The following is a 27,500-nucleotide window of genomic DNA, read 5'->3' on the forward strand; positions in this document are numbered from 1 at the left end:
TCAAGGGTGTTTTTACAGTTGCAGTGACAGATTAACAACATTTCTGCATTACTGACAGGAGAAACACTCTTTTAAAAGGCTGTAGTTGAAGTGACGCAGGTTTTCAAGAGTGTTTTTACAGTTGCAGTGACAGATTAACAACATTTCTGCATTACTGACAGGAGAAACACTCTTTTAAAAGGCTGTAGTTGAAGTGACAAGGGTTTTCTAGGGTGTTTTTACAGTTGCAGTGACAGATTAACAACATTTCTGCATTACTGACAGGAGAAACACTCTTTTAAAAGGCTCTAATTGAAGTGATGTGGGTTTTCAAGGGTGTTTTTACAGTTGCAGTGACAGATTAACAACATTTCTGCATTACTGACAGGAGAAACACTCTTTTAAAAGGCTCTAATTGAAGTGATGTGGGTTTTCAAGGGTGTTTTTACAGTTGCAGTGACAGATTAACAACATTTCTGCATTACTGACAGGAGAAACACTCTTTTAAAAGGCTGTAGTTGAAGTGACGCAGGTTTTCAAGAGTGTTTTTACAGTTGCAGTGACAGATTAACAACATTTCTGCATTACTGACAGGAGAAACACTCTTTTAAAAGGCTGTAGTTGAAGTGACAAGGGTTTTCTAGGGTGTTTTTACAGTTGCAGTGACAGATTAACAACATTTCTGCATTACTGACAGGAGAAACACTCTTTTAAAAGGCTCTAATTGAAGTGATGTGGGTTTTCAAGGGTGTTTTTACAGTTGCAGTGACAGATTAACAACATTTCTGCATTACTGACAGGAGAAACACTCTTTTAAAAGGCTCTAATTGAAGTGATGTGGGTTTTCAAGGGTGTTTTTACAGTTGCAGTGACAGATTAACAACATTTCTGCATTACTGACAGGAGAAACACTCTTTTAAAAGGCTGTAGTTGAAGTGACGCAGGTTTTCAAGAGTGTTTTTACAGTTGCAGTGACAGATTAACAACATTTCTGCATTACTGACAGGAGAAACACTCTTTTAAAAGGCTGTAGTTGAAGTGATGCAGGTTTTCAAGGGTGTTTTTACAGTTGCAGTGACAGATTAACAACATTTCTGCATTACTGACAGGAGAAACACTCTTTTAAAAGGCTGTAGTTGAAGTGATGCAGGTTTTCAAGGGTGTTTTTACAGTTGCAGTGATAGATTAACAACATTTCTGCATTACTGACTGGAGAAACACTCTTTTAAAAGGCTGTAGTTGAAGTGATGTGGGTTTTCAAGGGTGTTTTTACAGTTGCAGTGACAGATTAACAACATTTCTGCATTACTGACAGGAGAAACACTCTTTTAAAAGGCTCTAATTGAAGTGATGTGGGTTTTCAAGGGTGTTTTTACAGTTGCAGTGACAGATTAACAACATTTCTGCATTACTGACAGGAGAAACACTCTTTTAAAAGGCTGTAGTTGAAGTGACGCAGGTTTTCAAGAGTGTTTTTACAGTTGCAGTGACAGATTAACAACATTTCTGCATTACTGACAGGAGAAACACTCTTTTAAAAGGCTGTAGTTGAAGTGACAAGGGTTTTCTAGGGTGTTTTTACAGTTGCAGTGACAGATTAACAACATTTCTGCATTACTGACAGGAGAAACACTCTTTTAAAAGGCTCTAATTGAAGTGATGTGGGTTTTCAAGGGTGTTTTTACAGTTGCAGTGACAGATTAACAACATTTCTGCATTACTGACTGGAGAAACACTCTTTTAAAAGGCTGTAGTTGAAGTGATGTGGGTTTTCAAGGGTGTTTTTACAGTTGCAGTGACAGATTAACAACATTTCTGCATTACTGACAGGAGAAACACTCTTTTAAAAGGCTCTAATTGAAGTGATGTGGGTTTTCAAGGGTGTTTTTACAGTTGCAGTGACAGATTAACAACATTTCTGCATTACTGACAGGAGAAACACTCTTTTAAAAGGCTGTAGTTGAAGTGACGCAGGTTTTCAAGGGTGTTTTTACAGTTGCAGTGATAGATTAACAACATTTCTGCATTACTGACTGGAGAAACACTCTTTTAAAAGGCTGTAGTTGAAGTGATGTGGGTTTTCAAGGGTGTTTTTACAGTTGCAGTGACAGATTAACAACATTTCTGCATTACTGACAGGAGAAACACTCTTTTAAAAGGCTCTAATTGAAGTGATGTGGGTTTTTTTTACAGTTGCAGTGACAGATTAACAACATTTCTGCATTACTGACAGGAGAAACACTCTTTTAAAAGGCTCTAATTGAAGTGATGTGGGTTTTCAAGGGTGTTTTTACAGTTGCAGTGACAGATTAACAACATTTCTGCATTACTGACAGGAGAAACACTCTTTTAAAAGGCTGTAGTTGAAGTGACGCAGGTTTTCAAGGGTGTTTTTACAGTTGCAGTGACAGATTAACAACATTTCTGCATTACTGACAGGAGAAACACTCTTTTAAAAGGCTGTAGTTGAAGTGACACAGGTTTTCAAGTGTTTTTACAGTTGCAGTGACAGATTAACAACATTTCTGCATTACTGACAGGAGAAACACTCTTTTAAAAGGCTCTAATTGAAGTGGCGCAGGTTTTCAAGGGTGTTTTTACAGTTGCAGTGACAGATTAACAACATTTCTGCATTACTGACAGGAGAAACACACTTTTGAAAGGCTCTAATTGAAGTGATGCAGGTTTTCAAGGGTGTTTTTACAGTTGCAGTGATAGATAAACAATATTTCTGCATTACTGACAGGAGAAACACTCTTTTAAAAGGCTGTAGTTTAAGCGACACAGGTTTTCAAGGGTGTTTTTACAGTTGCAGTGATAGATAAACAATATTTCTGCATTACTGACAGGAGAAACACTCTTTTAAAAGGCTCTAGTTGAAGTGATGTGGGTTTTCAAGGGTGTTTTTACAGTTGCAGTGATAGATTAACAACATTTCTGCATTACTGACAGGAGAAACACTCTTTTAAAAGGCTCTAGTTTAAGCGACACAGGTTTTCAAGGGTGTTCATTTCTGCATTAATGACAGGAGAAACACTCTTTTAAAAGGCTCTACTTAAAGTGATGTGGGTTTTCAAGGGTGTTTTTATGGTTCTAGTAACAGATTAACAACATTTCTGCGACAGATTAACAACATTTCTGCATTACTGACAGGAGAAACACTCTTTTAAAATGCAGGTTTTCAAGGGTGTTTTTACGGCTCCAGTGACAGATTAACAACATTTGTGTAGGAGAAACACTCTTGAGAACCCAGCTACCCCTGTGTTTTGCAAGGCCATCCCTGTGGCCTTGCAAAACAGTGACATTGACAAAACACAGTGATTCAGAAGAGAGACACTGGTAAACCTAACCTAACGTACCAAATTCTCTCTTGTGTCTTCATTAACAGTCGTTGAGGCTGTGGAGGCCGTCATGTCGGTGGCAGCAGCAGTAGCAGTGGTGGCGGTGGTGGTGGCGGTGGTGCTCTGCTGCGTCACAAATGAAAACCGTTTTGCTCTTGCCAGTTCAATTTCCAAATTTCTGACTTGTTTCTGCAGTGAGGTGATCTCATTCTGAGAGAGAGAGAGAGAGAGGAGAGGACAATGTGTGAGTGTGTCTGTTGACAGTGAACAGCACTTGGTGAAACACACTCAAAACACATTCAAAACACACTCAAAACACACCCAAACACACCAAACACACTCAAAACACACCCAAAACACACCCAAAACACTCAAAACACATCCAAAACACTCAAAAACACACCCAAACACACTCTTACCTTCAATTCAACATTTTCTTGCAATATCTGTCCTCCAACATTTCTCCCTTCCTCCTCCTCTCTTCCTCCTCCTCCTCCTCCTCCTCCTCCTCTTCTTCTGTCACATTCATCTGTTAGAAGCTGAATCCTAATCTTTAAATCTTCAATAACCCTTTCCTTGTCCTGTGCCAAAGCTTTCACCGCTTCTGCAAACTCCATCTATTACCCAAAAAAAAAGAAAAAAAAATAGTATTAACATAAAAATCCAGTTTAAGGAATTGTAAAGGTCACAAGGTCAGTACAAAGCAAGACAGAGGTCAGGAAGGTCAAGGAACAAGAGATTAAGTTTGAAATGGTTCGGTTTGATACACAGACACGAAGAAAAGATGTTATTGATATTATTGAAGGGTATAACAACATCACTATTCAAGATATATATACATTTTTTTAAAGATTTATTAAAGTTCATTATTTCATTATTGTTGATATGTGAATGACTGCTATTAATTAAGGAAATAATGATGGAATTAATTAGTGTTGTCAGGGTTCTTTCTGGGTGTGTGTGGCAGTGTCTGGGTGTGTGTGGCAGTGTCTGGGTGTGTGTGGCAGTGTCTGGGTGTGTGTGGCAGTGTTTGGGTGTGTGTGGCAGTGTTTGGGTGTGTGTGGCAGTGTCTGGGTGTGTGTGGCAGTGTCTGGGTGTGTGTGGCAGTGTTTGGGTGTGTGTGGCAGTGTCTGGGTGTGTGTGGCAGTGTTTGAGTGTGTGGCAGTGTCTGGGTGTGTGTGGCAGTGTTTGGGTGTGTGTGGCAGTGTGTGGGTGTGTGTGGCAGTGTCTGGGTGTGTGTGGCAGTGTGTGGGTGTGTGTGGCAGTGTTTCGGTGTGTGTGGCAGTGTCTGGGTGCCACACACACCCAAAACACTGCCACACACACCCAAACACTGCCACACACACTCAAACACTGCCACACACACTCAAACACTGCCACACACACCCAGACACTGCCACACACACCCAGACACTGCCACACACACCCAAACACTGCCACACACGCCCAGACTACCCAGAACCTTGAAAACCCCAATAACTTCCACTGCAGCCTGTTAAACTATTGGAACCTCCAGAAACTCTTTCACCGCCTCAATCATCCTTTCATTGGCCTCTCTACCCAGTCCCAGCAACAACACCATCCATTCCTTTCCTGTCTTCTCCACTCTTTCATTCCTATCATGCCCTAACTCAGTCAGTATCACTTGCATCATCTCATTCCTGTCTCTGGCATACTGCACACACTCCAGCACCACATGTTCCACCGTCTCATCCTCTCCCATGTCACACATCTGGCACACTTTGCTGCGGGACTCAGACCACCTGTAACTCCTTGCATTCACATCCATACACTGTGCCCTCGCTCGGAAGAGAAGATCACCGCCCAGGCTTCCATCATACCACCTTTCATACCTCGGGGCCTCTTTCTCCTTGTACCATTCCAGGGTCTTCTTTCTTTCCATCTCATTCTTCCATTCATTCAGTCCCACACATTTCACTTCTTTGTCTATCTCATTCTTCCATTTTCTCACATCCCATTCGGCTCCCACTCTTCCTCCTCTTGTTACCACCCATTCACGCTCATTTTGATTCCTCCCAGCCATTCTTATCGCCCACACAACTTGCAATCCATTCCTGTCTGTCATTCTCATGCATCTCTTCCTCCATTTGCTTCCACTTTCATTCCACCGGTACACCTTCCTTGCTATTCTTGCATCATCCATTCTCTCAAGCCTAATCTTGTACCTAAGTGTGGCTTTTGTCAGTCTTTCTCTGAAGGTGCTCCATCCCATGTCACCTCTCAAGGCTTCAACTGCTGTGCACCTCGGTGCACTCAGTGCCATCCTTGCTACTTTGTTCTGGCCCACTTCTAACTTATCAATTTCACTTTCATTCCATGCAATCACATCCATACCATACATTATACATGGCACAGCCACACTCTTCCACACTTCTCTCAACACATCATACTTACTTGCTCTCATCCTTGCCGCGCTTCCCAATCGACCTACCCACTGGTTTAGCATACTTATCTTCTCATTCTTTGCCTTTGCACACCCACTAGGACTCATCCACATCCCTAAGTACTTGTATTCTTGCACCTGTCTCAACTCATTCTCTCCAAGTCTCCATACCACATTACTTTCATCCTCTGATCTATTCACAATCATTACTTTGCTTTTCTCACTGCTAAACCTTACTCCAAAGTCTTTACCATAGCCATCCACTACATCCAACAAACTTTGAAGCTCATCTGCCGATTCACTCATAACAACTACATCATCTGCATAAAGGAGCACACATACTTTATCATTCCCCACACTTACCCCTACATTCATTCTTCTCATCCTGGCTGCTAGCTCCTCTGTATACAGGCTAAAAAGGGTTGGTGACAATATACAGCCCTGCCTAACTCCTCTCTCACTCTTCACCCAGTCTGTTTCTATGTCTCCTAGCCTGTATCTAGCTCTTGTGTCCACATACATACTTTGCACTACGTTAACTATCTTTGCACTCAATCCAATCTTTTCTAAGACTCTACCTAACATTTCTCTGTTCACTCTATCATAAGCTTTCTCTATATCCAAAAAACCTAGGTACAATTTACCCCCATCATTCTTTTTCTTCTCAATCATTTCATTCACCACAAACATATTGTCCTCAGCTCTCCTGTCCCTACGAAAACCATTCTGTTCTTCACCCAGCACTCCAGCTCTCTCAATCCATTTACACAGTCTCTCATTCAACACTGCACTGAAAACTTTACCTACTGTATTCACTAATGCAATTGGCCTGTAGTTCTTCAGCTCATTCTTACTCTTAAATCCTCCCTTATGTAACAGACACACTCGGCTCTCATTCCACTTTCTTGGCACTCTCTCTTCATCCCACACTCGGTTGAATAACTCAGTCATTCTGTCTATCACTACCTCCCCACCATTCTTGTAGAACTCATAGGGTATATCATCTGGACCTGCTGCCTTGCCATTCTTCTGCCTTCTCACACACCTCTCCACTTCATCCCTACTGATTCTTTCATCCAGTTCATCTGCATTCTTCCTTTCCAGTGTTACACATTCTTCTCTCACACTAAACATCTCACCTACCCCACCTACTTCTTCCCAGAACCCTTTGATTGCCTCCCTGATTCCATCCTTCTCTGTTATAACTACACCCTCCACTTTTAGACTCTCCACACCAACACTGCCTGACATATTCTCACCTCTCATGAACTTGTACCATTCACGGCCACCTTCCATACCTTTCTCCCTTAAAGATTGAATCACGCTCCTTTCACTCTTCACTTTAGCATTCATTATCATTCGTCTCGTCAACCGCTGCTGCTTCACATACGCTGCCCATGCATTCAGATACTCATTCTCTGCCTCATCGCTTTCATGCCTCTTTTTCCTCAGCCATCTACACTATCTACTCATTCTCTTTCGCTCCTTCCTAGCCGCTCTGATTTCATCATTCCACCATGGTTTACAGACATTCTTTCTTCTACCTACTCTCACAAACCCTATCTGGTTCTCAGTAGCACCCCTCACGTCCTCAACCAGTTTCTCATTCAGATGCTCCACGTCATGCACACTTTCGTCGTCCCAGCTTCTCTCACTCAGATCAACCTGAAAGTTCTCCCACCCTACATCTCTCAGTCTCCACTTCTTTCTCTTACTTGCCACTTTCACTTCATTCCCACCCTGCATCAAGCACTCCACAACCAGCATGTTGTGATCGGACACAATATCAACCAAACCATCCTCATCTATCCACATGTGCGACACAATTTCACGCATTCTTCCATTCACCAACATGTAGTCAATTGCCGATTCCTGTTCTCTTGCACTCCAAGTCACACGCCCCTCTGCCAAAGTAACGTTCAGATTTTCCAGCTCCAGTTCATCAACAAACTCTCCAAGCATTTCACCATTCCTGTTCACCTGTTCCCCCAGTATTCCCACATGTGCCTTCATGTCACCCATAACTAGCACTCTCTCCTCTCCATGCTCTCTCACAACTTTCTTAAGTATGTCATACTTCCTCCTATTTTCCCTCTCTGCTCTTTCACCCATGACAGTCATGTACGCTACCACCAGTACCACCTTCTCTGGTAACAGCACCAGCCAGCAGTGTGGATTTCAAGGACCCTGTCTATAAATATTTTGATTATAGTGTCTGTATGCATTGATTTTTATTTAAGCAAAATTGTATCAGAAATAAATAAAATGTGCATTTCTTGTGAGTATAATTATCTGAGTGTTCATTTTTTTTCTCTGCCAATATCCTTGTGTATATTAACCTTAAAAATAAATAAATAAATAAATAAATAAATAAAAATATTGATTGAAATATTAATGAAATGATAGAGAGTGACTGATGAATAACCTTAACCCTCAGAGAGATTTAGGAAATTCTACATTACGTCAAATTTTCAAGATGGCTGCCGTTAACTTCAGGATCCTTTGTCTGTAAATTAATTTTATCGAAAGTTAAATATTAGTTAATGGCAAAAAAATAGTTTTAAAAATATAAACTTAAAAATCTGAAATATGTATGTCATTCAGGGTTATATAATTACGTCAGGAAGTGAAGTATATGTTATATCTATGTCTGAAAGCGATATTATTTCAGTAAGAGAAAGATATCACCAGTAACCAGAAAAATAAATGTTAAGTGCATTATCTTTATTTCTAAGTGTTCATTTTAGTCATTTATCGCTCAAATAAGCAGAAACAGCCTTTGAAAAAACGGTAAGTGTGAAGTCAGGTAGACAGCCATATTGAAACACCATGAAATAAAACTCTCTCAAAGAAAAAGATTAATATAGCTTGTTTAGTGCTGCCATAATCAGAGCATGTGTAAAATAATTTATCCCACTTTCATACTTAATTAAATCTTGATTATTTGCGTATTTTTGTTTTTTTGACCATAATATTGTAACGTTTGCAAGTAGACATTTGATGAGATTAACTCTTTTCTGTCTTTATTTGATCGAATTATTAAACATTTCTCACACGTTAAATGCCCATAGAGTAGCATCATATTACTCAATGGATTAAACAAGCAATATAATCAATATGAATGGCAAAAAAAAGGACAAAATATGAGTAGCAATTAAAAATGAATTAGTGACCCATAACCATTTTCTTATTCATCATAGAAAATGTAGTCGTTGTTGTTGTTTCTGTTTTTTGTTGTTTTTTCTTGTTTTTGTCGTCGTTGCTTGTTTTTTTCTCCTTGTTGTTGTTATTGATGCTTGTTATTTGATTCATGTTGTTTTTGTTTTTTTTTGTTGTTTTTTTACTCTTGAAAGTCTAAAACCCCCGAAACGCACATTATGTCCGTAGAGTTCCTCAATAGCAGTTCATAAAAGGGGTTGTTTAACACCGCTACTGCTGCCCGGGGTACAAATTGCGTCTTTATAACGGGCTCACTTTTCACCGTACATTGACTTAATATTTGTGTTCTCGACCTTCATTTTTTCCTTTTTGGCTTTGTATTTATTTAATATTATATAATATTGATTATTTTTAAGGATTGATGCGTTTTTAGATAGCTTCCATTGATGTTGTTGGAAGCAGGTGGACATTAGCCAAGGGGAGAAAATGGAGAAATATTAAATCCCTAATATCACAACGAAATCTAACCAGAGAGGGTTCAGATGACATTTACATACAACATGCATGAATCAACATCAGCCACGACGAACATTGCGCAAAATTATTATGAATTAGTGAATATTTAGGTATTTATATTAAAAAAGCGGTATTTCGTCCAGCTCTTATGAGGCCCGTTGTATTATGTACACATGGGGGACAGACTGAGTGAAGAGTGAGAGAGGAGTTAGGCAGGGCTGTATATTGTCACCAACCCTTTTTAGCCTGTATACAGAGGAGGTAGCAGCCAGGATGAGAAGAATGAATGTAGGGGTAAGTGTGGGGGAATGATAAAGTATGTGTACTCCTTTATGCAGATGACGTAGTTGTTATGAGTGAATGGCAGATGAGCTTCAAAGTTTGTTGGATGTAGTGGATGGCTATGGTAAAGACTTTGGAGTAAGGTTTAGCAGTGAGAAAAGCAAAGTAATGATTCTGAATGGGTCAGAGGATGAAAGTAATGTGGTATGGAGACTTGGAGAGAATGAGTTGAGACAGGTGCAAGAATACAAGTACTCAGGGATGTGGATGAGTCCTAGTGGGTGTGCAAAGGCAAAGAATGAAAAGATAAATATGCTAAACCAGTGGGTAGGTCGACTGGGAAGCGCGGCAAGGATGAGAGCAAGTAAGTATGATGTGTTGAGAGAAGTGTGGAAGAGTGTGGCTGTCCCATGTATAATGTATGGTATGGATGTGATTGCATGGAAGGAAAATGAAATTGAAAAGTTAGAAGTGGGCCAGAATAGAGTAGCAAAGATTGGCACTGAGTCCACCGAGGGGCACAGCAGTTGAAGCCTTGAGAGGTGACATCGGATGGCGCACCTTTAGGGAAAGACTCACAAAAGCCACACAAGATTAGGCTTGAGAGAATGGATGATGCAAGAATAGCAAGGAAGGTGTACCTGTGGAATGAAAGTGGAAGCAAATGGAGGAAGAGATGCATGAGAATGACAGACAGGAGTGGATTGCAAGTTGTGTGGGCGATAAGAATGGCTGGTAGGAATCAAAATGAGCGTGAATGGGTGGTAACAAGAGGAGGAAGAGTGGGAGCCGAATGGGATGTGAGAAAATGGAAGAATGAGATAGACAAAGAAGTGAAATGTGTGGGACTGAATGAATGGAAGAATGAGATGGAAAGAAAGAAGACCCTGGAATGGTACAAGGAGAAAGAGGCCCTGAGGTATGAAAGGTGGTAGGATGGAAGCCTGGGCGGTGATCTTCTCTTCCGAGCGAGGGCACAGTGTATGGATGTGAATGCGAGGAGTTACAGGTGGTATGAGTCCCTGTGCCAGATGTGTGACATGGGAGAGGATGAGACGGTGGAACATGTGGTGCTGGAGTGTGTGCAGTATGCCAGAGACAGGAATGAGATGATGCAAGTGATACTGACTGAGTTAGGGCATGATAGGAATGAAAGAGTGGAGAAGACAGGAAAGGAGTGGATGGTGTTGTTACTGGGACTGTGTAGAGAGGCGAATGAAAGGATGATTGAGGCGGTGAAGCAGTTTCTGGAGAGAATGTGGCATGTCAGATGTATGAACAATTAGGATAGAGGATGCTGTTCGTTTCTCTCTTTTTTTTTTTTCCCCTTCTACAGGAGTTGTCGATCCAAAGGCCTGACTCAGGAGTGATCCTGTGCCACCTGTACCATCAAGATCAAGATCAAGACAACAGTTCCCACGTGTTTACTTCTACCATTGCCTAGAAGTCTTGTTCTTTTCGCAAATTTCCCAAGTAATTCCCCACCCCGGAGGCCGCCCCCAGTACCCCAGTTCCCTGCATCCATGGTGAGCCCCTGGGGACCCTGAGGCGCCGCGGGGGATCTGAAATAAGGCAGAAATTAAGGGAAATAGGGAGCCCCGTGGTCACTGCACTGAGTCTCCTACGTTTTCCTCAAGATTTTTGGTGTTTTTTTTAAGTTTTTCCCCTAATTTACGGTAATTTTTAGGGATTTTTATTGTTTTTTAGGGTGAGAATTTAGGGATTAGTGTTTGTGTGTGTTTTTTTGGGCTTCATATAATTTCGTGTTTTTTTCGTGATTTAAAGGGTTCTGTTTTTTTTTTCCCCACGTTTTTTAAGGAATTTTAAAGTTTCAGGGGTATTTAGGGTGTGGGCAGGTTCGGGTTGCCCTTAAACTTTGGTATCTAGGCTAAATTTGCTCGTTCTAGGGATCTTTTGGGGTAAACTGTGGTATTTTAAGTATTTTTATTTATTTAAAGGCCATTTATTTATTTAAGGTTATTGGTGGTATAATAAGTGTTTTTTTTTAGTGTTTTTGATCAATCTGTGTGTTTTTGGGTGTTTTGGAAGGGAATTGTGTGTTTTTTGGGTGTTTTTGTAGAAAATCTGTGTGGTGTGTGTTTTGGAAGGGAATTGTGTGTTTTTGGGGTGTTTTTGTGGAAAATCTGTGTGGTTTGGTGTGTTTTGGAAGGGAATTCTGTGTTTTTTGTGTGTTTTGAAAGGGAATTGTGTGTTTTTTGTGTGTTTTGGAGAAAATTGTATTCTTTTTTGTGTGTTTTGGAAAGAATCTGTGTGTTTTGGTGTGATTTGGAAGGGAATTGTGTGTTTTTTGTGTGATTTGAAAGGGAATTGTGCGTTTTTTGTGTGTTTTGGAGAAAATCTGTGTGTTTTAATATGTTTTAGAAGATAATTGTGTCTTTTGTGTGTTTTGTGGAAATTCTGTGTGTTTTTTGTGTGTGCCTGTCTGTATCTGTCTTTCTGTCTGTCTATCTGTTTGTATCTATCAAACATCCTTTAATCTACATCTGTCTGTCTGTCTATCAATCTATCTATCTGTGTGTGTGTTTATCAATCTATCTATCTGTGTGTGTGTGTCTATCAATCTATCTATCTGTGTGTGTGTGTGTGTCTATCAATCTATCTATCTGTGTGTCTGTGTGTCTGTCAGTCTATCTACCTATCTGTGTGGGAACAGGCGTCTGTGTACCACCGGCTGCGGCACACAGTGGGCACCGTGGCACAGGTGAGGACAGTGGTGGTGGTGGTGGTGGCACGCCGGCTTATTTCACCTCCTCACTCCTTGCGTTTGTTACTTCAGGTTTATATTGTTATTCTTCAAGAGGTGAGAGAGGCAAGGGACGAGAGACGCAAGGGAGAGAAGCAAGGGAGAGAGACAGAGTAAGTAGCCTGGGAGAGGAGAGGGGAGGGGAAGAGGAGCGAGGGAGAGAAAGAGAGACGGGAGAAAGGCAAGCAGGGAGAGAGAGGGAGTCTGGAGGAGAGTTAAAGAATAAGAGAGAGAGAGAGAGAGAGAAGCCTGCTCCTTGCTCCTTGTTGAGTCATGATAAAAAGTTGAGATGCCTTACTGCCATATAACACTTCATTTATTAACATCACCAGTGCACCTCTCTACTTCTCTCTCTTCCAGCACTTGTAACTACCTCTCAATCCAGACAGTTTGGTGGTGACAAATCTCATTATTTCTCCTCACCAGGTTGACCCGTGTGGCTCCTCTCTGGTGGTGAAAGCAAGTGACGGCAAGATGGTGATGGTGACCCTGCCCAACCCCCTCCAGGTACTGCCATGCACCTTCACCACTGTCATTACCATCACCACCACCAGGAAATGCACAAGGGTGTGATAATGGACTACAATAGAACCAAACATGATAAAACACCTAGGAAGCAACTTTTATATAGAACATAAACACTTGCTAATATTAACCTAACTTAACCTAATTCCTCCTTTTCTCATCCTGCAGGAAAACTTGGAGGATGTGATTGAGGTGCAGGGTGTGGGTCAGGGGCAGAAGGTGACGTGCCAGAGTGACGTCACGTTCCCCCAAATGCAGGCCGGCAAGTTTGGTGAGTAGCTGGCCTCCTCCTTTTGCCGTATTCAGAAATGCTTTACTCTCTCACTGTGACTGTTTTTCAAGGCCACAGGTGATTAGCTGGGTGCTCAAGAGTGTTTCTCCTGTTAATTATGTAGAAATCTTGTTAATCTGTCACTAGAACCATAGAAACACTCTTGACATTCCTGTAGCCTCACCGTGATGAGAGAATGCAGAGGAACAGAAATAGCCAGGTTCTTAAGGGTGTTTCTCTTGTTAATCTGTCACTACAACCATAGAAACACTCTTGACATTCCTGTAGCCTCACCGTGATGAGAGAATGCAGAGGAACAGAGAACTAGCCAGGTTCTTAAGGGTGTTTCTCTTGTTAATCTGTCACTAGAACCATAGAAACACTCTTGACATTCCTGTAGCCTCACCGTGATGAGAGAATGCAGAGGAACAGAAATAGCCAGGTTCTTAAGGGTGTTTCTCTTGTTAATCTGTCACTAGAACCATAGAAACATTTGAAAACCCATGTCAATTCAATTAGAGTCTTTTGAAAGTATTAAGCATTACCGTTTAATATTTTGGCTACCCTGACCCCACACCTCCTCCACAGCTGACGTCACCAGTCGTCAGTGCACGGCGGGTGCTGCAAGGGGAACTGCAGGAGGTGGACCTGTTCAGCATCTCATCCCTCCCTGCCCTCTCCCCTGACAGGAGCATGCCAGACCCAGGGGTGCCCAAGGAAACGGTTAGTTCTTGAGCTAGTGATGGAGTAGATGAATGGGCTCACAGTTAGAGGAGAGAAAGGAATGGGGATAGAGTTGAGGGATGGGGAAAACAAGTATAGATGAGAGAAGGAAGTGGGGATAAGGAGTCAAGGAATGGGGAAAACAGAGTAGGGGAATGAAGGGAGTGGAAATAACTGAAAGAATTATATAGCATGTTGCTTGATGCATTGATGGTTGTTGTTGTGTTGCAGAGTACGGGATGGGAAGCCAGGTGTCTATGTTTGGGTGTACTGTCTCTCTCTCTCTCTCTTTCTTTATCACTCTCTGTCTGTGTGTGTGTGTGTGTGTGTGTGTGTGTGTATGTAGTAGTTATATATGTGTGTTTGTTGCTGTTGTTTATGTTGCTTGTCTGTTGTTGTTGTTGTTGTTGTTGTTGTTGTTGTTGTTGTTGTTGTTGTTGTTCTTGCTTTCCTATCTGACTTTTTCATCCATATATGTATCTATCAATCAGTCTATCTGTCTACCTATCTATCTGTCTATTGATCTATCTATCTATCTATCCATCTATCTATCTATCTACCTATCCATTAATCTGTCTATCAGTCTCTCTATGTCTTTTTATCTCTCTCTGTTTTCTACCTCTCTATCTTTACATCTCTCTGTCTGTCTATTTTTCTCTCTCTCTCTGTCTTTCTATGTCTCTCTCTCTCTCTCTCTCTCTCTCTCTCTCTCTCTCTCTCTCTCTCTCTCTCTCTCTCTCTCTCTCTCTCTCTCTCTCTCTCTCTCTCTCTCTTTCTCTACCTAACTTAACCTAACCTAACTTAACGTAACCTAACCTAACCTAACCTAACTTAACGCAACCTAACCTAACCTAACCTAACCTAACTTAATGCAACCTAACCTAACCTAACCTAACCTAACTTCCGCTCTGCCAGACAAGGGTTACTACCTCTATGCAGACAAAACCTAACCAACCAGCTTAACCTGAGTCGCCCCTGGAACCGCCCCACCACAGAGGAGGAGGAGGAGGAGGAGGAGGAGACAGTCATGGATGAAGGGACGTCACAGATCATGCACATTTGCTTCCATATTGGGTGAGAGACTGCATTGTTTGTGAAGAAGACGAGGAGGAAGGTAGTTTTTCATCTCAGTTCTTGCACAGAATATTCAATAATTGGTCTGTTTCATGAAGGTAATGTACTTTCTCAAGATAGTTTTTCATCTCAGTTCTTGCACAGAATATTCAATAATTTCTCTTTTTATGAAGACACTTTCCTCAGCCTTTATTCACATATCACTCAAATATTGTCAAACCATCTTTTAAATCCTCAGCCTTTATTCACACTTCACTCAAATGTGTGTAACCATCTTTCAAAGCTCCTGTATTGCTGAGTCATTAGAGAGCCTTAAAAGAAGACAGTCAGATTTATGGATGGGGATGACAGGTGAAAATAGACAGGTGTTTTTTGTACAGGGACTTCCACGTAGATAGAGGATCAACCTGCCAACCAAGTGAGTGTGTGTGAGTATTTGTGAGACAGACAGACAGACAGACAGACAGACAGAGAGAGAGAGAGGGAGGGATAGACTGACAGAGATGCAGAGAGAGAGAGAGAGAGTTTTAGACAGACAGAGAGAGAGAGAGGCATACATTGACAGAGAGAGAGATAGACAGAGGCAGGGTTAGACAGACCAAGAGGCATACACTGACAGAGAGACAGACAGAGACAGGGATAAAGTAACAGAGATGGAGAGAGAAAAAGACAAACAGAGACATTGAGAGATGTTTCTGGGTGTGTGTGTGTGTGTGTGTGTGTGTGTGTGTGTGTGTGTGTGTGTGTGTGTGTGTTGATTTATGAAGAAGATGGCAAATAGTGGGAATTTTCTTATGTGTTTTGTACTTTATTTTCTTTGCTTCATTCATTTTTTTTCCCTTGTTTTTTTTTTCCATCTCAATTTCATTCATGTTTTTCCTTTCTCCTTCTCTCTCTATTCCTTTATTTTTTTCCTTTCACCTATATACTTCAGGTCGCGGTGGAAACTGGCGTACAGCTTCTGTGCCTGAGCCTGCCGTGGACGCATTCCCAGCCGACTTCTACCAGAACAGCTCGGACACGGCTGGCCAGGACAACCACCGCAACACAGACATGCACGCACTTGATATGGACATGAAAATGGAGGGACAGGAGGTGAGGGATGAGAGGAACATGGGACGGCAGTGTTAGAATGATGGCAGTGGTCTTATATTTGATTTAGATTGTGTTTAATTTTGTTAGGTTTAGTTTAGACTCCATTCTCTATGTGACTCTCTCCCCAACAGTCCCACGTGATGGTGTCCGACAGGGATGCCTCAGTGCAGGAGGGGGAACGGCAGGCAGAGACCCGCAAGCGCCCCTGGGAGAAGCCTGGAGGTAGGGAGGATGGTGTATGAAGCCATATATGAGTTTTTCGTACTATGTTAGGTTCATAATTTTATCAGGCGTTGTGGTTCCTGGTGTTGCTCCTGTGCTGGTGTCCTTGTCCTGGGAGGTGTTGTGAGTGGTACCCTTGTTGCAAATGACCTTAAAATTGATTACTGGAAGAAATGAGAGAGATGGGGACAAATAGAATGTTGACGATGATGATGAATGAGTTACCAGGAGTTGATTTGAAAGTTGAAGGGGAATGGAGTTAGACGTACAATTTTCTTTTCTTCCCGTAAAGTTGACAAGGTTTGGTATCTTTGTGTTCCTTTGCTCCCCACCCCCTTGCATCTTACTGCTTGTTATAAAGGCAGCTTCCCAAGTAAATTATGCTTTCTCTCCATTATCATAATATTAACCTAACCACAAAACAGTGCTAGAAGAAATGCCCTTATAGCTAACTCCAGGCTGAAAGATTCAAGCAATGTAGTGAAAGATATTCCGATAAGGAAGATAAATAGGAACTCTTTAAATTCTTAGCTAGGTGAGGGTGATGTCCATTCCCACCATCACCTGTTGAAGTCCTCCCCTAAGAGCCCAGTGAGCTGTACTTGGCCCTCTGTGACTAGTTCCAATTACAGAGTGGCCTGAGGCAGTGAGTGCTTGAGTGGAGCCTTCACACCACACCAGGTTGTGATGGTGGCGGCATCTGGGGCAGCAAGAAAGTGGCAGCCATTTCATTGTGTTTTTATAATCAGTAAAGAATTGAGAGTATAGATAGTGAGATTAGAAGGAGAAACACTGTGAGATTAGAAGGAGAAACACTCGTGAATTTGTCAGAATATGACCATGAACATAGTGAAGTATAGCTGATGATAATATACACATGAAGTGTCCTTGCCTTGCCATATCAAGCTTCTTTTGTATTTTATTTCTTTCAGTTAACCGAGCCAATGAAAGCAGAATCAAACTTTCCATTCCAGTCAACTGAACCTGTGAAAGTTCCCAATCCGGCCAAGCAGGTCTCAGAAGGTGCGGCGTCCATGCACCCCGTGATGGTGCTGCACCAGATGAAGCCTGGCCTGCTGTACAACACTAACCAGACCACCAGGGATAACAAGCCTTTCTTCACCGTCACCGCCGACATCGATGGCAAGGAGTTCTCAGGCAAGGGTGAGTTGTAGACTGACCAGGTGAGTCTGACAAGACAAAATAAGAAGCTTCTGTAGTACCAGGTGGCATCTCAAGGCAACAAAACCCATCTCTGTGTTTTGGGTACAGTCTCACATAGAACAGTTGAACTTGGAGGTCTCTGCAGCAGCATATCTTAACCCATAGTTACTAGGAATATATTTCAGTCACCAAGCAAGGATACTCTGATATCCTGTACAGCCTTGGAACTCCCTCACAATGAAATTATGTTGATTATTCTGAAGGAGAAAATAAAGCAAGTTTTAATCATCACTTGACTGAAGATGCAGATGTTAAGTCTTATCTTTCACTACATTACTCATTTTTTGCAGGAATATTCTTTAGCCTGCTGCAACATTTAGTCCTCTTGATCACTGACTGGACTTGTGCTAAGTGGAATTTTCTTTACTTGCAGGGACAAATGTGAAGAAAGCCAAGTTCTTCCTGGCCAACACAGCAATACTGGGACTGTACGGGGTAGAATCCACCTTTGAGATCTCCGCTTAATAGAAGTACTAGCTGCCTGGGTACTGGCGGCGGTGTGCGGGGCAGGCGGTCCCTCGCACACGTGGCTGTAGAGTCTGCTACGTGATAATGACAAAGTAGATAGGTAGCTACATAGTATTTTAACCTGAAGTCCTGTCTGTGAGTGTTGTCTTGTATGTTGCTGCTTGCTGAAGGCAGGGAATGTACTGAACTGGACCTGAGTGGCTTACAAAACTCCTGTGGAAAGGAAGTGATGGTCTGTGCTAAATGTTGCAGTCTGACGAGTGACGTGGAATTCAATTTTTCCACGTGTAAATTCTTCCAGTCCAGTGTTTACCTTTATTTTGTTCCAGCTCTGTTACTTAGTGCCAGAGTTAGAAGACTGACATTTAACGGAATTCTTATTTATGATTTTGACGTACTTTCTTTTCCCATTTATTTACTTAGCCCATGAAGTGTGGGTGCTCCTTGTAAATGGTCGGTGCTGAGCCTGCCATGAATGCAAATCAAATGCAGCTGATTGTGAAAGACAGGCACAGGAGAAGGGGTCAGTCACTCATTCCTGCTTGTGTCAGATCACTCATCTAGTGTTCTGCTGTGGAGTGGAGTGGGTGATGAGAGGGCTGTGGTGATGGGACAGTGACAGACAAGCCCTACTTACTGAAAACAAAAGTGTGCGAACTCATCACATCAACACTTATTTAGCTTCCTGACAAAAATGGCATCCAGTTTCAGATGTTTAAGGTATTTAACTCATCTATTTATTTAAAGGTACCCACTCTTTATGGGTTAAATGAAAGCTGTACTCTAGTTTAGCAGTCAGTCTCACCACTTGGTTTAATGTGAGCAGGTAAGGAAGCCCTAGAACCTGGCCCTTGGTTAGGTTCTGGTGACTTCTGGCTGGAATCTCAGTACCTTAATTTCTCTTCTGGTTGAAACTTTCTCCTCAAACACAACTGGCTGGAGCTGAGTCCTGGGATGGTCAGCTGTTTAAATATTACTACACAAAATGTTATGAGTTTGAATACATAATGAAAATTTCTTTAATGTGTATGTATGTAAAGGTTATAAAAGCAAGTATTTTTTTTCTTTTTCAATTTTTGTATATAATTGAGGTTAAGATGAATTTGAAACATTGATTGCAATTTATCAAGCTGGTGTTTTTGGTTTTGAAGGAAGTGTAAGTGCAAGAGGTATGAATTTGAAACATTGATTGCAATTTATCAAGCTGGTGTTTTTGGTTTTGAAGGAAGTGTAAGTGCAAGAGGTATGAATTTGAAACATTGATTGCAATTTATCAAGCTGGTGTTTTTGGTTTTGAAGGAAGTGTAAGTGCAAGAGGTATGAATTTGAAACATTGATTGCAATTTATCAAGCTGGTGTTTTTGGTTTTGAAGGAAGTGTAAGTGCAAGAGGTATGAATTTGAAACATTGATTGCAATTTATCAAGCTGGTGTTGGTTTTGGTTTTGAAGGAACTGTAATTGTGCAAGAGGTAATCATTTGATCAGAGTGGAATTAATGAAGCAGTTTACCACACCAGTATTGTCATTCCTGCTCCCTGTGTGTCCACCTTACCTCTCACACCCTGACGTTTGCCTCAACGCCTTCATTTATCACCAATGCAGTTAGGTAAATTATCACTTATTACTATTTTCTCATATGAATTCAGAAACACTGTCAGCTTATCAAATAGTGTATCTGTTAATATAACCTTTTGTAGGCAACTTGTCCTGTAACCACCTATGACATTTTAGGCTCATTTTTGTACCAGCCTCTTCAACAGTTCTATAGCTTATGGAAAACTAAATTAACTTCCTATTCTCTCATTTCCTCTGTCCATACCAGCAGTTCTCATAGTACTCTCAATGTTGAAGGATGATAGCAGTCCAAGGGCAGAGCTAGTGAGTTTCTTTGAGTCTCCCCAATAATTGTTTTCTTTTGTAGCTTGCGGTGAAGAGGAGGATAATAGCGGTAATTAAAGGTTTAGTGATTATATGAAAAAAGTATTTTTATAAGGCGTGTATTCGTGGGAGTGATTTAAAAGTCTTGAAACATTTATTATAAATAGTCTTTACTTATTTCAACTGTAGTTTTCTCTAATCAATGGTAATACGAATAATAGAATTACATCATGTTGCGTCAGCCTACCAGTAACTCATAAGGTATCATACCCTAGCTTATAAAATATGTTAGTAATTTAGAATTCAATTATTAACTTCAACTAATGTCCAGCCTATATGCTCACCTTGCTAGCCAATTATTCCTGCATTTTTATTTAAACTCACGGTTCAGTAAAATTATTTGTGAAAGAAGAGAGAGAGAGAGAACTAGCTAAGGTTCCAATAACTTCAGATGCCTGTGGGTGTTGAGGGAGAGAGCACAAAATGGCGTCTCCCTTCCCTCTGGCAACAGGTGGGTCTCGTAGCTCTGAAATATTTGATTTTTCTTTTATTTAGAAGTGAATATTACTGTTCATGTTTATTATTCATGTCTAGTGAAGATATAGTGACTGTACGTGTTGACAGAATGGCGTCTCCCTTCCCTCTGGCAACAGGTGGGTCTTGTAGCTCTGAAATATTTGATTTTTCTTTTATTTAGAAGTGAATATTACTGTGTTCATGTTTATTATTCATGTCTCTAGTGAAGATATAGTGACTGTACGTGTTGACAGAATGGCGTCTCCCTTCCCTCTGGCAACAGATAAAATAGCCGGTGTTGGTCCCACGTGGAGACAGGCCACAGTCTTGGGAAAGCGTTAGCCATGTAATGTTTCTTTAGTCAAATATAATCTACTGTGAATGTGTTGTGAGCAATATTATTGCCGTAGAGAAGTGATGGAGGAAGGCTGTGACGTTATTTAGGGATATAACGGTGCCCAGAATGAATGGTGGTCTTGAGGAGTTATAAAAGTAATTATTTTCTTGTGTATTCGTAGTGTTAAGTAACGGAGTATAAGTGTATATGCCATACCAGAATTTCAAGTGTCATAGTGGGTCAATCAACCCAAAGAATCCCATCAGTATTATTCATTTAATTATTTTTGCTATTTTTATATTTTTCGTTCCTCCTAATAAAGCCACACTGTAGGTACTGTGTGATCATTAACCTCTCCTTACCCTCTGGCCATGACGATGAAGGCGAGAACCATTACCAATCAAAAATGTTTTTTTTTTTCTATTGTGTGTGCGTGCTTCTTCTCTCTTCCTCTTCCTTTCTTCTTCTTCACCGTGAAGATCTTTGCCTCGTCTCATTAGAGCTCTGATCGGACCGGTGAGGAGGAGGGAGGAGGGGGGAACCGGAGGGGGGGGATGGCGTTACATTAGTTTATCTTGCTCGTATTTACCTAAGGAACCATAAAGAGATATCAGCAGTTTAGGTGACGTGATGCTTCCTTCAGATTCATAAGGAGTGAATGTTGCGTCACCAGTGTTCAGATATCACGAAAAAGACACAATGAGAAAAATGAACCGTACATTTAAACAGGGAACGGAAAAAAAACACCGAATTCTGGCCAATATTTCTCCTTCCAATTAACGTAAACACTAGAACCGTAATTAACGGGGTGAAATGCATGTTGGCGTGAAAGAATGCATTAAAGAAGAAAGAAGAAAAAGCATCAGTTCATCTTAGCTCACGTATTTCTTACCCTTTTACTTCTCTCCTTCCATTAATTAAGGAGAAAAAAGTCATAAAAAATCTCAATATACGTTTGTTACCCTTTCAGTTCCATCCTTCCACGGTTTAAGAAAGGAAGGCTCTATATTAAGATACTAAGGGCGTTCAGTGGTAGGGGTCAGTGAACTCTTTTGCTAACTAGGCTATGGGTGTCCACTGTGTTCCTGGGCTAGACATTAAGGTTAAGGACATTAAGATAGGAAGGCTTTATATTAAGATACTATAAGGGCGTTCAGTGGTAGGGGTCAGTGAACTCTTTTGCTAACTAGGCTATGGGTGTCCACTGTGTTCCTGGGCTAGACATTAAGGTTAAGGACATTAAGATAGGAAGGCTCTATATTAAGATACTATAAGGGCGTTCAGTGGTAGGGGTCAGTGAACTCTTTTGCTAACTAGGCTATGGGTGTCCACTGTGTTCCTGGGCTAGACATTAAGGTTAAGGACATTAAGATAGGAAGGCTTTATATTAAGATACTATAAGGGCGTTCAGTGGTAGGGGTCAGTGAACTCTTTTGCTAACTAGGCTATGGGTGTCCACTGTGTTCCTGGGCTAGACATTAAGGTTAAGGACATTAAGATAGGAAGGCTTTATATTAAGATACTATAAGGGCGTTCAGTGGTAGGGGTCAGTGAACTCTTTTGCTAACTAGGCTATGGGTGTCCACTGTGTTCCTGGGCTAGACATGTTTATACACTGCTCTCTGCATTCCATTGTTTTCTTCAACACAACCACCACCACCATCACCACCACCACCGCCAGAGTGACACGTAGTGAGAATATTACTAACAGAGAGAGAGAGAGAGAGAGAGTATAACGGGAGGGAATAATGATAAAAAAGTTAGATACAATACTAGGAAAAACGGAACACACACACACACACACACACAGAGAGAGAGAGAGAGAGAGAGAGAGAGAGAGTATAACGGGAGGGAATAATGATAAAAAAGTTAGATACAAAAGTAGGAAAAACGGAGCACACACACACACACACACACACACACACACACACAGAGAGAGAGAGAGAGAGAGAGAGAGAGAGAGAGAGAGAGAGAGAGAGAGAGAGAGAGAGAGAGAGAGATTAAACTTTCTAAGCCAAGCCATACACACAACTATAAACATACATTCAATGATATCCTCTTAAACATAAATACACTCACACACACCACTACATAGTCCTTGAAATTTTATCGGGCCTGAATGTGACAGGAACCAACAGGTGAACTGATGGAAACCTTAATGTACCTCATATTTACTCATTGCTCACGTGCCACCAGCGAGGACTCTTTTCTGGCTGGCTCAGAATATAATAAATTTGCAATAAGGCGCATTTCAAATTGATTTCAGGACAAGTTTTTACTTTTTATAGATCTTTCAGAATGCAAAGAATAAATTTACGTTAATTCGCATGTTATTAATTTTGAGACTGATAGATTTCCATGCGTTTTGACTTACCCCGATTAGTTTCAAGAAAAAAAACAAAAAGAAAACTCATATTTATTCTTCTGTTGACATAGCTCGTGAAATAATAAGACAAGACCACAAGAATCATAGTGTACAGTCAACAAAACTCAAAACTCATGAACCAAGATGCAGTTTCCTTATATAACAAAATAAAAAAAATAAATAAACGATAATATGAGATGAGTACACAAGTTAAGATGGTACGTCTATTTCTCAGCACTTTTTCCCATCACTGACTGGCGATATTTCTTGCAGCATTCGTGGCAGGGGAGCATATGAGGCTTGCCTGAGGGGAGAACAAAGACTGGGGAGCGAAAAAAGAGCCGAGGGAAGCTAAGATGCCTTGAGCCAAAATGAAACGTTATTAGAGTTAGCCTGAGTTAGCCAGGCCGCCACTGTCTAGAGCGCGCCGGCATTCTGTTTATGTTTTTTAATGTTCTGAAGTGAATGACGCTCAAATATTAGCAATAACAGATAGATTAGTTTATTTGTTTACACGTGTGGAGTTTAGAGGGTTTATTTTTCAGTGGTTAGCGGTTTATTGAAGGAAATGCGTCGCTATGTAGGAGTTTCTGCTATGGAATTATTACGATAGCTCTCCCAGTGTTGCCAGATTGGGCTACTAATCGCAAATTGGGCTACTTTCTGATGTGCTGCGCTACTAAATTTTGACGTCTGCGACTTGCGACTTTTTGGGCTACTTTGGAATGTGGTTGGGTTAATATATATGCTTTCGTCATAAAGTAGGTACACGTATTTTCTCTCAAAGATATCACTTAGATATTTTTGTCATCTAATTAAAGAATAAGTTTCCGATCTTTGTATATACCTCTGGGCAAAGTCATCGAAATTAACGAATATTTATAATGCCTATAAACTCTTTAGTCTTTTGATCCACATACATTAGCATTACTGATTAAAAAAATGAGTAATGAATGGTTGGCAACTTGGCTGCCGCAGTCCGCCAGGCGCGAGGTATTATACGTGTCTAGTACTGTCTACTTCACGTCTCCACGACAGTATACGGTAGCTTCCTTCGAATTCCGCTGCGAACACATCACACTCACTCCTTTGTATACCACACGTGTCTTTATTCTTTCTTCTACACCCATACCAAGATTGTGTGTTTGTGTCTTGTCTTCAGTTAAAAAAAGTTCTCGCTAGCTACTGCAGAAAAAGGAGGAGGAAGAGATAGTGTCTGTGTGTGAATAACTGAGGGATAGCAAGTGGGAGAATAAGAACAGTGAAGAATAAAAAGACACGTAAACCAGCACAACACGGAGGACAAACAAATGAGGAAGAGGTAGTGAGTCTGTGTGTGAATGAATAACTGGGGCATACCAAGTGAAGAAGACGAAGGAGGAGGAGGAGCAAGAAAAATAATTAAAGAGTTTGTGTGTGTGGGTAACTGTGACATAAGATGTGAACAAGAACTGTGCATAAGGCAAACCAGTGGAACATAACAAAACTAAAGACTCATAAGAAGACGATGAAGTAGAAGGAGTTTGAGTGTGTGTGGGTAACAGTGACATAAGACGTGAACAAGAACAGTAAATGAGGCAAACCATTGGAACATTACAAAACTAAAGACTCATAAGAAGTAGGAGGAGAAAGGAAAATTAATTATTGAGTGTGTGTGGATAACTGTGGCATTAATAAAATAATAAGAACATTAAAATATAACAATAGTGAAATAATACAACAAACAAACAAAAGACAAAAAATAACAATAAGAAACAGAAAGAAAAAGAAGAAGGTAGTGAGAATCTGTGTGAATAACCGTACACAGAAGAAGAAAGAAAACGAAGAAAGAAAGAAAAGAGAAAACAACAGAAAGAAAAACGAAGAAAACAAGATAAAAAAGAAAAAAAAAAAGATAAAGGAGAAGAAAGTACAAGATAAAGAAAGAACAAAAATAAAACGAAGGAGAAGGAAGGACGGAAGGAAGGACAAAAAGACGAAGGAAAGAAGAAAGGACACAAACCAATTCTCAACACCCACCACCACCACTAAAATTTCCGCACCCTCAGTCACTGACCAACAGTTGTGAGACGTACTGCTCATAGTTGCTGTCCATTATTAGCGTGGTACATAGACTGTGGCCGCTGAGACTTGCAGAAATGGGGAAGTGGGCCAGATATTCTAAGTGGTTCCAGTGTAGTTGGTTGAAAGAACCACAGTTTGAAAAGTGGCTTGTAGAAGTGAAACATGATGATAAAAAAGCTTACTGTAAAGTGTGCAAAGCCGAACTCAGGGCACATAAAAGTGATCTGAAAAAACACAGTGAAACTGAGAAGCACATTCAAAACATGAAGAAAATTCCTAGTGCTAAGCAAATGAGTGTGAAAAGTCTCTTTCAGAAAGTTGACACAAATAAGAAATCTGAGATTAAATTGTCAGTTTACGTTGCTTGCCACTCTTCCATTCAGTCAGTTGACCATTTAAGTGAGTTATGGAATGATCTGCCGTGTACTTCAAGTACTGAAAAGTTGCGGTTGCACAGAACAAAATGTAGTGCACTTATCAAAAAAGTAATTTCACCAGCTTTACTTGCAGAGCAAGTTAGTGATCTGAAAAATTCTCCATTTTCACTTATATTGGATGAGTCTACTGATATCGCATGCGCAAAACATTTGTGCGTATGTGTCAGGTACTACAATGTAAGGCTTAACAAAGTTGTGTCGCAATTCCTAGGGCTTATACCAGTCACAAGTGCAACAGCTGAAGCAATATATCAGCATGTGAAAGACTACTTTAATGAAATTGGAGTCAATTTAAATCACTGCTTTGCCATAGGGACTGATGGAGCTTCCAGCTTGTGTGGACAACACCACTCATTCTACACACTTTTGAAAAAGGATATTCCAGATTTAGTGTTAGTGAAGTGTGTCTGCCATTCTCTGCATCTGGTATGCAGCCATGCTTCAGAGAAAATGCCATCAAATATAGATTATATGCTAAGAGAAACATACAACTGGTTTCATAGATCAGCAATCAGACGTGAAGCATACCTTGACATATACAAACTGCTTAATGATGGTAATGAGCCCCTACAGTTAGTACCTCTTTCTGGGACTAGATGGCTAGCCAGAAGCAACAGTGTGAAAAGAGTTCTGGATCAGTGGGATGTTTTGAAGACACATTTTGAAATAGCTTCTTCATCTTGTGGTAAATATCTAGCAAGGGAACTTCATTCAATGTATGCTGATCATTCAAATGAGTTGTATTTCACTTTCTTGAAACCTGTTCTAAGTCAGTTTGAAAAGATCAACCTTCTCTTTCAAAAAGAAGCAGCAGACCTTTGCAGTCTCTTGAATGAATTGGAAAATCTAACATTTTCAGTGCTCAGAAGAATAATTTATCCAACGAGTGTAAAACTTGATGTGGATATGAATTTTAAGTCCATTTTTCTTCCACTTGAAAAAGTAGACTTTGGGTACGAGTTTACTGTGCTTTTGGAAAACAAGAGGAAGATGAACTTGATTTCAGAGGAAAACAAGCATGCCATACAAGCTAGATGTCACGCGTTTCTCGTAAAAGCATCTGAAGAACTTCTTGCTCGTGTCCCACGTAACATTGCAACCTTGAAACAGATAAAAAATCTATCACCAGCAATATGTTTGAGCCACACAAGACCTCCATTTTCTGAGCTTCCATTATCTCTGGCTGAACAAGCAAAACTCCCTGAGATTGAAAACCAGTGGCGAACAGCCTTACATACTGATTGGCATCAAATAATTGAAGGTGACATACCTCAGGATGGTTCAGTGTTCTGGTCCAAATCTGCTACATTAAAAAAATGCAGGTGGAGAACTCATTATGAAAGACCTGGCAGAATTTGCTCTGAAAGTGTATAGCCTTCCTATTAGTAATGCCTTAGTAGAGCGCGTATTTTCAAAAGTAACTGCAGTTAAAACTAAAGTGAGAAATCGTATGGGTTTAGGACTCTTAACTTCTATTCTACGAATCAAAACCTCCCTGAAAGAAAAAGGCATGTGCTGCAATACATTTGAGCCTCCAGTGTCCATGCTGCATTATGATTCATCTATATATAAGGATGAAAAAATAGAGGAGGACGAGGAAAACCTGCTACAATCATTGCAGCTGATCTAAGAAAATCTCTGGCCTCCTGCTTTTGGTAAGTATAATAATTTATACTTGAAATCTTAAAATCATTAATCTGTAACCTTTGAGCTAGCGGGCCGTGTGTGTGTGTGTGTGTGTGTGTGTGTGAACAGGATTTGGGCTACTTTGTCTGTGAATTTGCTACTTTTAGGGAACCTTTCTGCTACTTTTGATGAGTCTCATCTGGCAACACTGCGTGAAATACCTTTTTTT

The 27,500-nt window shown here is 40.7% G+C and overlaps 1 protein-coding gene and 1 long non-coding RNA gene across 15 annotated transcripts in view; both read left to right on the forward strand.

The window, feature by feature from the left end:
* Positions 1-9,555: 9,555 nt before the first annotated feature.
* LOC135108270 (interleukin enhancer-binding factor 3 homolog) lies at positions 9,556-21,113 on the forward strand. 14 transcript variants are annotated; one of them, XM_064019038.1, is made up of 11 exons: positions 9,561-11,207; positions 12,479-12,558; positions 12,872-13,012; positions 13,139-13,241; positions 13,830-13,964; positions 14,880-15,038; positions 15,322-15,456; positions 15,973-16,133; positions 16,265-16,355; positions 17,288-17,519; positions 17,953-21,113. In XM_064019038.1, the coding sequence occupies exons 3-5, from the start codon at positions 12,920-12,922 to the stop codon at positions 13,925-13,927; spliced, it is 294 nt and encodes a 97-aa protein (XP_063875108.1). In that variant the 5' UTR covers positions 9,561-11,207; positions 12,479-12,558; positions 12,872-12,919; the 3' UTR covers positions 13,928-13,964; positions 14,880-15,038; positions 15,322-15,456; positions 15,973-16,133; positions 16,265-16,355; positions 17,288-17,519; positions 17,953-21,113. The 14 variants fall into 14 exon arrangements, 13 of the variants coding, with proteins under 13 accessions (XP_063875102.1, XP_063875104.1, XP_063875103.1 ...); XM_064019027.1 differs by lacking the exon at positions 12,479-12,558 and having other exon boundaries at positions 9,563-9,693; positions 11,018-11,207; positions 12,872-12,952; XM_064019026.1 differs by lacking the exon at positions 12,479-12,558 and having other exon boundaries at positions 9,569-10,045; positions 11,018-11,207; positions 12,872-12,952.
* Positions 21,114-24,154: 3,041 nt separating this feature from the next.
* Positions 24,155-27,500, forward strand: part of LOC135108275 (uncharacterized) — a 15,655-nt gene continuing 12,309 nt past the window's right edge. The window contains exon 1 of the long non-coding RNA XR_010272189.1: positions 24,155-27,300. This is a non-coding gene — a long non-coding RNA (uncharacterized LOC135108275). The remainder of the gene's footprint in view (positions 27,301-27,500) is intronic.

Source organism: Scylla paramamosain, chromosome 17, assembly GCF_035594125.1.
Source record: "Scylla paramamosain isolate STU-SP2022 chromosome 17, ASM3559412v1, whole genome shotgun sequence".
NCBI lineage: Eukaryota > Metazoa > Arthropoda > Malacostraca > Decapoda > Portunidae > Scylla > Scylla paramamosain.